Source organism: Xenopus laevis, chromosome 1L (genome assembly GCF_017654675.1).
Source record: "Xenopus laevis strain J_2021 chromosome 1L, Xenopus_laevis_v10.1, whole genome shotgun sequence".
Lineage (NCBI taxonomy): Eukaryota > Metazoa > Chordata > Amphibia > Anura > Pipidae > Xenopus > Xenopus laevis.
Genome location: NC_054371.1, coordinates 118,684,114 through 118,696,644, shown reverse-complemented (window position 1 = coordinate 118,696,644; position 12,531 = coordinate 118,684,114). Strand labels below are relative to the sequence as shown.

The following is a 12,531-nucleotide window of genomic DNA, read 5'->3' as shown; positions in this document are numbered from 1 at the left end:
TATGAGTTTCATTCAGTTATCCATACTCTCAGAAGTTTAAACATCTAAATCTCCTATTTGTGTATTCTGAGACAACTTTGAAGCTGCTCCATTGCAGATTACTAATGCTCCCCTGAGGCATGTGAGGCTGCCAGTTTATTTTAGGATAAAACAAAGTGACAAACCAACTTTGGCACTTGCATTGGCTTCTGGGAATATTTCACCAAAAATCAAATGAGCTCAGCCCCAAAAGGGTGCAAGCATAAAGCCAACTCCATTATAATTAGCAGAACCGCCTCAGTAAATGCCAGAGGAAATTTTATTCTTTACAGAAAAGGAAGGATGTTTCCACATCGGCCTATTAAATGTGTAGCAGTTGCTTTACTGTGTCTCCAGAGGCTAACTTAGCTTCTACAGCACAATGTTTGTCAAATTTCCTTTCATGGTTCATCTGTCAACAGTAACTGATCCTCATTGGTATCAGGATATTAGTTAAAAAACTAGAGCAGCCAGTAGAAAACAAAAATAATGGTCATTTTCAGGATATCTTTTAACGATAAGCTTAACCCAAACAAATTATAAAACAAGTAAAAAAAAAAAAAAAAGCAAAAAGCCAAAGCAACAGTTGAAGGGGAAAAAAGAGAGGGAGCTGTCACTACTAGTTAAATTCACTATATTTATGTTGCTGCTTTCCTATACAGTACCATACATTTTCAAGGAGGTAGTCACAAAGATTAAGGGGCCTGATAATCATGCTGTGTAAAAAAGAAAACAGCAACAAAATATACCGCACATCACTGTGTTAAAACTCCGTACTTATAAAGCTGTGTATTTATTTTCAGTAATTGCATACCTCTGTATAGAAAACTGTTGTAAATGGAAGAAACCATTTGAAAATGCTGTGGGAACATTATTTTTCCCGCTGGAACTTACGTGCTTCTTGAATTTCTGCTAAGATTATGCAAGGTCTGAAGTGGTGGAAAATAATGAACCAAGCATTCAGATGGCATAAAATAAAAGGTTGCCATTTATTTTGCACAGCTCTTTATAGTTCTGTTTTGTGCAGTTAATTGTTTTACATAGTATGATAAATAGGCCCCTAAATTGCATGTGTAAAGAAACACAGGAGTAAGGAGTTCCCTGACCCATAGAGCATAAATGCCTTTTTTTCAGAATTATGACACAGAGAAGCAACGTTTTGAGCCAATAGGGTTCTACAGGTATGGAACTTTGTTATCCAGAATGCTCACGACCTGTAGTTTTCCAGGTAACAGATCTTTCTGTAATTTGGATCTTCATACCTTAAGGGGCAGATTCATTAAGGGTCGAATTTCGAAGTTAAAAATACTTCGAAATTCGACCCTCGAATTGAAATCCTTCGACTTCGAATATCGAAGTCGAAGGATTTAGCGCTAATCCTGCGATCGATCGATCGAAGGATTTTTCGTTCGATCGAACGATTAAATCCTTCGAATCGAACGATTCGAACGATTTTAATCCAACGATCGAAGGAAAATCCTTCGATCAAAAAAAGGTTAGCAAACCTATGGGGACCTTCCCCATAGGCTAACATTGACTTCGGTAGGTTTTATCTGCCGAAGTAGGGGGTCGAAGTTTTTTTTAAAGGGAAAGTACTTCGACTATCGATTGGTCGAATAGTCGAACGATTTTTACTTCGATTCGTTAGATTTCGTTCGAATTCGAACGAATTTAACCAATTCGATGGTCGAAGTACCCAAAAAATACTTCGAAATTCAAATTTTTTTCATTCGAATCCTTCACTCGAAGTTAGTGAATCTGCCCCTAAGTCTACAAGAAAATCATGTAAACATTAAATAAACCAAACAGGCAGGTTTTGCTTTCAATATAGATTAATTGTATCTTATTTGGCATCAAGTACAAGGAACTGTTTATTATTACAGGGAAAAAGGAAATCATTGTTAAAAATTTGATTTGGATTATTTGAATAACATGGGGTCTAAGGGAGATGGCTTTTCTGAAGCTTTCTGAATAATGGGATTTTGAATCCCATACCTGTAAAAGTATAAAATCTTGCTTCTGTTCCCAAATTCTGCACTAAAGACATTTTATTATATTGAAGTACTGTCACCTGGATTCATTTCTGAGTCCAACTCAGTTTGGGTATGGGTCTGGTAGTGTGTTGTTGAATATGGGTGCAGGTTGAATTACAAGTGGGTTTAGTGCCTCCAACCTCTCCCTCCCCTTTGATTATGTCACTTTCTTATTTCAGAACAGGTTTAAGTTATGGGCCAGACTGAAGCTTTTGTTGGTCTGGTGCATATAGTAAATCACTCTGTATGAAAATTTGGATTGTGATCCAGTCAGTTAGTTCTTAGTATTTTCAAAGGTGCTGGACATCACGCCAGAATTAGAAAGAGCATGGATTTCTCCTCAAAATCACAAAAACAACTCATTTTATCTCTAATTTCCATCTTCACTGCAGTTGTACAGAGTCCCAACATTTATTTGTACGTGATGTGTTTAACATATTACAACTGCAGTATGTTGAGCAACTCAGTCCAGTCTAGAGATAACTTTAGAAATGCATTTAAAATATATCTGATATCTACATAAATACTTCAGAAGATTATATCCCTGGAAATATAGATACAATCACAGCTATTTGTGTCAGTGGCCAAAGGCAGTGCCTTTTAGTGTAAAAAAAAAAAATCCACATATTCCCTTGTGGGCACAGGTCCTTATGATGTTCTACCAGCTGAGAAGAATTGCCCTTGTCAGCCATCTGCAGTCCTAACAATTCTGGCATTTGCAAGCAAATATTTTATTCCATTTAATGCAAAAATTCAGTTCTGGCTGTCACGGAGATAAAGGAAATAAACGACTTCTAGGCTTGTCTTGCTTAAACTGTATGATATTATTTGATGAGCTGTGAATTGGTGATTTTCATGTTGACTTTGTGTTTGAATAAGGCTCTCTGAAATGCTCACAGAGGTTGGTCTCAGAAGGCAAAGTCTTTTATATTTCACTGGCACGTTAATACTTCAACCACTGTTATCTAGAATGAATAGGGCCTCTTTGAAAGACCAGAATATTCATCTACTAAGGGAATAGCAATATTTTTATATCTATCCAGTTGGTGCTTTGATGTCCCATACCACCAGTGATCTACAAATTAACTACAAGTTGGCTTGGAGTAATTTTTGGTATATGCAGAACAGTCCAGCAGTTAATTGTATGGTAATTTGTACAGCGATTAATAATGATTAAGAATTAATTTTTATCTTACTTATGTAAAGCTTATGTACAAGTATTTTCAAGAAAAATAGAAATTCACCACAGTATTGCCAATTTACTAAAAGGAGAGTACAGCAAATTTTAGCACATTAACTTTGAAGTGGCAGCACATTCTCTTCACATTCGCGAACATTCAAATTTCTTCATCAATTAAAGAATACATTTTTATCAAGAGAAATCCACAACCAAGATATTATTATTATGAGTAAGAGGGCCCTTATTGCTTAGCTCCACAATTATCAAAATGCAGAAACGTCATAGCTAGACGTTTCAGCTACAGATCTGCATTTGTGAAATTGCTTCAATGAATAGAGTAAGTGTGATTCCTTAGAGAACAACAGTTAATGAAACTGTGCCATTGATGTAGCTTATAAGGATAATTAAAGTGGACGACAATACAAATATAGGGAATAATGTATCCAATATTTTATATTAAATTAGACGTAAATTTAAAGTCACAGTGTAGTTCTATTTCATTAAAGTAATGTTAAAGTAGGAGGTACATTATCTTTGGTTTGTGTACAGCACTAAGCACAGTCTATTGTGTAGCACATATTGTGTAGTACATGGATATCATTTTAATGGTGATGGAGATGCTATGAAAACTATTATTACAGGATATTATAACTGACCCTGAAAGGGAAATTCACTGTAACATTAACGTGCATAGTTTAAAGCTGCATGTATTTTAAGTATCTTTGATTCTAGCCTTTTTTGTTGTGTGTGTGCTTTCTTGTAATACTTGCCTTTGTAATGTGCCTGTCTCCAGAGTGAAACATAAAAGAGAAGTAAAGTATTCTCGGTTGGGCTTATTAACATTGGCCAAATTTGAACCTAGGCAGTAGCCAAGAGCGACCAATTAGTGATTTGCTTTTTGCAGTCAGCTGCAAGTAAAACAGTGAATGCACAAATGTGATTGGTTACCATGTATTGCTTAAGTTCAGGTGCAAATTTGCTGAGTGTTATCAAATGAGTTAATTTCTATGAAAATCAGTTATCCAAGCTGTAGAGAGATTTGTTAGTTCATTCACACCTCAACAGTCTCAATAGTCTCATGTATTACTTTACTTTGTGTTCAAAATATATGAATAATAATATTAATCTTCCTAATGAAAAGTAAAATCCCTTCTTACAATTAGCCAGATCCCCATTTTTGTCACCCACTGGACCCTACTATATTAAAGAGATACTGACACCAGAAATTAAACCCTTTAGACATCTATCATAACATTGTGTTGGAATGCTATTTATAATTTTGCCATAAACATGTCTGTTAACATTAGAAACTCTTAACTGGTAGGTTGAGATGGGACAGTGAGGTTGGGAAAACAGTCAGGATTAAGAACTTCAAACTACAATTACTTACAAAAGTGAATGATCAACATGACCTATAGGTCACTTTAACAAAAACAAAAATGACTGTATGTGTGATATCCAATTAGGTTCAAGCATCTAACATGATCAAACCAAATCACATAGACCACTTAAAGATTGAAATACATGGTTTGTGTGGCATATCATGCTGGGTAAATAAAGTGCACTCCAATGTCTATGAGATAGTTTGATTTAAAGTTATCCTTTGAGTTTCCCCTGATAATCTGGGCACCAGAAAGCATTACAGGCTTTGGATGTGGTATATTTAGAGCACTAATGCTTACACATATGAATAAACACAAATATGTACATAATCAAAGCTTGCTGTGCAGAATAGTCTATGCCAATATGTTTTGCCACACATTTCCAAGAAAGACCGTATTTGTTGTGGAAACTGGGTGCACAGTCACAGACCTGTAGCAGATACCACTTTGCTGAGAGGCCAGAACTGCAGATTAAACATAACTCAACATGTGTTTTGAGCTGCTGGATACCTATGAGTGCTGGCTTTTTACACAGTGATAAAGTGCACAGCAAAAGTGTTTTGGTAGATTGATGTTGGGAATACACTCCAGAAAATGTGTGTTAATATTTAAGAATATTCCATCTATAACACTGCACATTTTTTAAGGCAAAAGAGAGAAAGGTCATTACTGTAAAAATAAAAAACCTGGTCACTCACCTCACAATAGGGTTCCCATTATACAAAATATAAATGCCAGCTTCTTTATTTCCAAAAATCTGATTGCTGCGAATGTTGCCTTTCCCATTGCCCAGGACAACAATGCCAGAACGGAGGCCACTGTGTATCTTGTTACACTGCCAGTTATACCATATGCACAAAGGGGAGGGGGGAATAAAATACATTAATCAGGTTAACTGAAATTATATGGGTTATTTTATTTGCACATGTTTTTCAATTAAACACCCCTGCAATGAAACCCATACTAGTACCATTTAAAAATCATTATTTATGTTATGCCCAAGACCTGATTTGCTTGTCCAAACAACTATAAGTGGGATTGCAGTCTTCTTTTCCCACTGAAGCACACACAAACCTGGCTTCTTAGATGCTCTATAGTGAATTTGCTCAGGAATTTTAGGTGGCTGCAGCACCAAAATTAGCAGTTGGGTGCTAACAATTCATTGGTTTTTAAAAAGGTGTCAGTATCACTTTAAGGGCTTCAAGATTTACAGTGATTCACAAAGATTCTCTGATCACTGTGGCTCAATGCTCTGTTATAATGGCATCTATAATGTAAGCCATGATGCCCAACAATGTGCAAATACTGACATGTTTCTCTACAGCCGTCTTGTTTATATCTGCATTTTGCATGCAAGTAGTGCCATTTAGTAACCTGGATAAAGTCTTTCCTTGTCCAATAACCAGTCAAAGCAAACTGCTAATTGGTTGCAAAGGATAAAGACTATAAATGAAAGGATTTTTTTAAAATAATGTACCAGTACAACGGGGTTAGCTCCTTTGCGTATATCCACTCCTGCTTCTGTGTTTGAATGGATGTTGTTATCAGCAATAAGGCCTCCAGCTGCCAGGCGCAAAAATACTCCTGATGCTTTGCAGTGATATATATCATTCTTTAACATAATCACCTATGAAGAGAACATTCAGATATTACTTGCAAAGACCCCTTTAGCTAATTTGTAGATAAGATGCACAGTCAAGCAGTAGCTGTAATTTCCATACATAAAGATTAAGAATAACACTGTTTTCTGCTGCAGACGAGGCACAGAAGCTACCATGCAGCACCTGGTTCACTTAACGTACAACAAAGCAAATTCAGCACCAAAGATATGTGTTCCAAAGGAATGGACGGCACTCCAAAAGATATATGCCCTATTCACCCATTTTGTGTTATAGCGATGCGAACACACAACAGTTTCCCACGAAACAATACTGAAATGGTACATCCCACATGGGATCCAATATCCAGAAATCTGTTATCCAGAAATATTCAAAATACAGGAAGGCCATCTCCTATAGGGTCTATTTTAAGCAAATGATCCTAATTAGTTTTTTTTCTCTGTAATAATAAAACAGTATCTTGAATTTGATGCCAACTAAGATTTAATTAATCCTTATTGGCGGAAAAAAATTATATTGAGTTTTTTTTCATATTTAAAGGATTTTAAGCAGACTTAAGGAATGGCAATGTAAATCACTCAAAGACCCCTTATCTGGAAAACCCCAGGTCTCAAGCATTCTGGATAACAGGTCCCATACCTGTATCACATTCCAGCATAAAAATTATTAAAAATATGAAAACTGACATTAAAATGTAACTACAATTTGTAAGGGTAGATTGTATCCCCCACATATAGTGTGACAATTCAAAACACTTCAAAGACACACAGGGCACAGGTTTCATGACCAACTGTTATACTCTTGACCTCATACAGAGCTGTGCCCAAAATGTATTACTGGAGTTACACAACCATTACTGGCATCTGGGGTGTGACTCCACTTGCTTGTCTATACATATACTGAACAAAAAAAAACATTTTAATCCATATAGATCAAAACAATAAAAAAAACTCTACTCTCCTTCAATAAAATGCTTATTTGGTTTTACAGAAATGTATAGTAATATTTATTGAAGTTACAAGCCACTTCAGTCTCATTAATATGAATAAAAACAGAAATAAATGGTTGCACAGAGGAAGATCAGGCTGCTAAAATGCATGTTTATCATGTACAGAGGTGTTTTTCCATCTGTGTGTGTTATTATGGCTGGATAGGGGAGTGCAGTTTAATTACAGAGTCCTGGCTAATGGAATTTTATGACAGCTGATTTTTAATCTTGATTTAAAAAAATAAATGTAAAATAAATTTTCTGAAGAACACTGTAAACTGGCAGTCCTTTTGCCATCCTTTTTTACTTTGTTTTCAGTCATATATACAGGTATGGGACCTGTTAACCAGAATGCTTGGGGCCTGGGGCTTTTCCACCTTAAGTCTACTAGAAAATCATGTAAACATTACATTAGGGATGCACCGAATCCAGGATTCGGTTAGGTATTCGGCCTTTTTAAGCAGGATTCGGATTCAGACGAATCCTTCTGCCCAGCCGAACCAAATCTGAATCCTGATTTGCATATGCAAATTAGGGACAAGGAGGGAAATCTGACAACTTTTTGTCAATTTTTTTCCCTTTCTCACCCCTAATTTGCATATGCAAATTAGGATTCAGAATCGGTTCGGTATTCGGCCAAATCTTTCACGAAGGATTCGCGAGCTTCGGCCAAAGCCTAAATAGTGGTTTCCGTACATCCCTACATTAAATAATCCCAATAGGCCGGTTGGGATCGAGTACAAGTTACTGTTTTATTATTACAGAGAAAAAGGAAATCATTTTTAAAAATGTATATTAGTTGGAGTCTATGGGAGACTGCCTTCCCATAATTCTGAGCTTTCTGGATAACAGGTTTCAGTATAAGCGACGATTCCGGCTACACTGAGCCTTTTATCAAGCTTGATAAAAAGGCTCTGTGTAACCTGAAACGCTGCTTATCCAGGTCCTGCCAGTGTTCCAAAAAAAGGCATTTTTTATTCAAAGAAATTTTGTGGTGCTGTACTTCAAGGAACTTATGCAAGAGACTTTGAAAGTGGCCATTCAAGGTATATGCACCAGGACTCTCAGGTGTAGAGAATTGGGGGCTGATTCAACTAACCAAGTGTGCAAAGTACAAAAAATGCCCCATTGTGGCCTTTATTTTTGCACATTCCACCCTGTATGGTGTAAAGTATACTCACCAGGCCCGGATTTGTAGCGAGGCCACATAGGCCCGGGCCTAGGGCGGCAAAAAATAGGGGCGGCATGCCGCCCAGCCGCATTGTGGGGACGTGTGCGTCCCCATTCAATGACACTTTTTCGCCGGCGCGCTGGGAAGGGGAAGCGTAGGCGGGCGCTAGGACCACGCGTCCGTCTGGTCGGACAGGGCAGCCTAGGGGCGGCCGGGAAACAAATCCAGCGCTGATACTCACATTTTTTTATGAGACCCCCCTTTTTTTTCCCTCAAGAGCCAAATCTTTAAAAAAAATTAGAAGTGACCTACCTTGCTGTTCTGTATACATCGCACTGCATAGGTCAGGTCCCTGAAGATGCTTCCTTCCAGTCTAGCTTGCCCTTGAGAACATATGAAGACCCCTCCCTTCCCATCTCTAAAAAGGCACTTTCGTATGAGACATCCTTGAATTGTGTTAACAAGAGTCTGTAACTCCTTGTCCCTCTGCAACTCATGTTGAAAACTTTTTAATGACATATCACTTTGAAGTGTGAGCAGTCCATTATTCTGTGGCCTGCACTTTATGGACTTGGCTAGCATGTGGCTTAAGCCATGGGAATGATATGACAGCTTGTACACTGACTGTTCATCATCTTCATTTTCACTGACTGTGCTCACGTCGCTGTCACTATACTCTGTGTCTAGTGTGATGGCTTCTTCTTCTTTGCCCCTGTAAATGTTTCCATTAATTTCATTTTCTTTATCACTTGCTTTGTCACTATTAACCATTATTTCACAAGTCCTTAAATGTACACCAGATGATCCATTTCCAAAGTAATCAGTGCTGCCAGACCCACAATGTGAGGCCTCAGGAGCATTAAACAAAATGTTCCTTGATTTGGCAAAGGCTGAAAGATGTTTGCACGCCCAGTTTTTATCAGATGTGGGAGAGCCCTCAACAGTCACAGATGCATTTTCACTGCTGACAAATTCACAGTTTTCAAGCACGCTGAGGGCAACATTGTGGAAATGGATGCTGGACTGGTTGAAAGTGCAAAATTTCACCTGGCAAGTGCCTGGTGCGTGTATCTGGAGCTGCCCATTTTCAAAGTTGCAATTATCAAACTGCACATGGCCAATGGATGTCTGGAGAAAAAAAGACAAGGCAATGAATACTGTCATGGATTTAATTACTTATTTATTACTGGACCTGTCATCTATGTTCTACATTATACTTGTACCTGTGTCTCAATTAACAACAGAGTTAATTTAGCTGCTGTTTTACAATGTGTTAATTAACCAACCGAGCATTAGCTAAAGCTATTATTTCACTGTTTTGAATACGTTTTAAGAGAAAACACTATGATAAATCCAGCAGAGCAAACACAACACAACTATGATGGGTATTTGCTCTTTTGCAACCACTGAAAGGAATGCCAATATATGCTGAAAAGCTGCAAAAACATTCAAAGAACCAGATTTTGCTATATACAGTATACCTACATACAGTATATGATTCAGCTCTAGGGCTGGGGTAGTGATGCCCTTTATTAGGCCATAAAGCATATCAATCGGAGGGGGGGTCCATAGCTGACAATATTTTTTATCTTTTTTGATTATTTTTTTTATCTCCCAGTCACCCACAATTGAAACAGACATTTGTCACAGGTAATTTGTTGTTCTAGATATTCCTGAAACACTGCCTTGACCAGATACGTTACCATGGGAACAGCATCAACCTAAAAAATCCAAAATCCTGTGTGTGCTCTAGCATGGTATGAGTTAAACTGGCTCCATTTAGTATCAAGAGACAGAGAGACTCTTAATTAGTGGTTCCAGCAGGGTGGCTGTGTAAGTAGATGGGGCCTTCTTCCAGCTAGAAGACTATTCAGAGCCACATAATTTGGTCTAAGAACCCGATAATAATAATCGTTCCCTATACCCACCAGTTAGGCGAGATGGTTTTGTAGAGGAGCTTAATTATCAGACACCCCTCATGTTTGGCATCATTCTAAACACCCACCTATGAAACACAAAATGCCAATATACTGCCAATTTTATTTGGTACTGGGAGGGACCAATATCATATTGTAGAAACTGGCCTGGAACCACCACTCATGTACAATTGGTGGTAAACGTTTACATTATTGATAGAGATCAAGATCACGAGGAGATCCAATGCCCTGTAGTATACAAGTTGAGGTTCCAAATTACTGTATTTTAAGTCAATTTAGCCTCAGGGGATACAAAAATAATTCCTACTTGGTAACCTATAGGGTTTCTTATTCCTTTTTATTTTATTTACAACTGTATATTTTACGTATGCCCTTTTTTTAATATCTTCTTGGATATATGCACTGTCTACCTTTCTGTAATATTCTTCTACAAATAAGTGTTTTTTTGTTTTTTTTACAGTATTTGTATTTTTTTAAATTATTTGTTTCTCTGAATATCTCTGCCTAAAGTGAACCCTTTTTGCATGCGTGGGGCCTTTGCACACATTCCCCTTTCCTACCTCACCAGATTCCTTAGAATGCCCCTGCTCCCACATACCACTTGGTGCTGCTATTTCTGGCCAATGCACCTCCTGTCCCTATCTGTCTGATAGTAGCTGATGACCAGAACCACAGACAATGGAAGCCAGGAAGCATTTGTCTTCCAACTCAGACTTTTATGATCTGCCACTGGATGAATGGCTGTTCGAGGGTCTGGTTGGCACAGTTGGAGGGAAGGGGGGTGTGCAGGTGTTCTAGGTTTACAAGAATGTTAACAGTGCTGTTAATACATTTTAGAATTATGTTGTCCAATAAAACGAACATGTCATATTAAAATTAAAGGTTAGTTTGAAAAGGTGCAATTGCTCATAGAATCAAAAAATAACTTTGCCTTGATTTTTGGCTTGCAGTATTCTTGTCAAACCTAACTGCTACTGGTAAATGCACTGGTACACTTCTGTTTGTAAATGAGCCCCAACATCTATTACGTTTTAGACCTAGTAAGATGTAGAGAAGTAGAGAGTAGAAATATTGCATTTGATTACATAAAAAAATTTCTTTTAAAAGGTTAAGAATATTGGGCGACACTCTTGAAAATGCCTCTCCATTGCTAATAATTAAAATTACTGGCAGTATGCCCAACATATCGCCAAATCGCCCAAATTTTCCTCTGGAGGCAACTTCGGCCAATTTAGATATAAGTTGGGAATACAGCCAGAATAATTGCATTTGTGCATAAAAAAAAAATTGCTGGCAACAAATCTTCCCAATGCCGTTTTGGTGATTTTCCGGTTTTAATTACTACAAAACCAGCATTATTCTATAGAACAATAATTATAGAACTCACTATATTGATGGGTGTGGTTTATAGATTTGAAATGAAAACAAGAAAGAATCCATGCAAGAAAAAAAGAAAGAAATCAACTCACCTTAAACATGACTGGAGTAAACCACGCGGGCATGAAGACCAAGTTGCATAGCCGAGAGGTAGGGCACTGTTGGTCAATGCAGACAAGTAATGCTACATCACCAAGTTTTCCCTGGCCCATAATCTCTACTGGAATCTTCAGAGTGATCTCATTTTGCTCTTCATATACACCTGGCAGGAGTATGATACGGTCATAGATATTAGCTGAAGCCAGGGCTGTCCTGAGATTTTCATACTCACAGCCATACCCAACATACAGCACTCTACGATCCTTCTTTCTCCGGAATAAATATAGACAGTTAGATGACTCCAGGTCTTGTGCATTCTTTGTCCATGTCCTTGATGCTACATAGTGCTGTTTAAATGCCTCCCTCCAAGATTGAGGCTCCACATCAGGCTGAATCGGCCAATTAGGATGCCGGCACTCAACACACCCAAGGCACAGCTGTCGCCATCGTGTGTTATCTAGGCTGAGTATTAAATCATACCAAGACCGACAGACCAAGCCACACCGCCCCAGGTCACGCAGAGGCAAATATGCCAGTATCAAACGCCACAGTTCCAGTGGTAGGCCCCCAATCTCCATAATATCTTTGTAAATGGAAAAAAAATATTGTTACAACACTTTATTGTTACTACATGGCATATAGCACATCAAGAAACTTCTGTCTTGGTTGATAGCATAAGAAAACTGTCAAAAATATTTTTTTCAGCTTTAAAAAAAGTTCAAAGCTC

The 12,531-nt window shown here is 37.8% G+C and overlaps 1 protein-coding gene across 1 annotated transcript in view; it reads right to left on the bottom strand.

Moving 5' to 3' along the window:
- The window catches only part of fbxo10.L (F-box protein 10 L homeolog), a 49,783-nt gene that overhangs the window by 21,780 nt on the left and 15,472 nt on the right, over positions 1–12,531 (bottom strand). The window contains exons 3-6 of the mRNA XM_018256498.2: positions 11,798–12,387; positions 8,704–9,519; positions 6,091–6,240; positions 5,312–5,448 (exon numbers count right to left, since the gene is read on the bottom strand). Coding sequence (XP_018111987.1) covers positions 5,312–5,448; positions 6,091–6,240; positions 8,704–9,519; positions 11,798–12,382 — 1,688 coding nt within the window. The 5' untranslated portion in view covers positions 12,383–12,387. The remainder of the gene's footprint in view (positions 1–5,311; positions 5,449–6,090; positions 6,241–8,703; positions 9,520–11,797; positions 12,388–12,531) is intronic.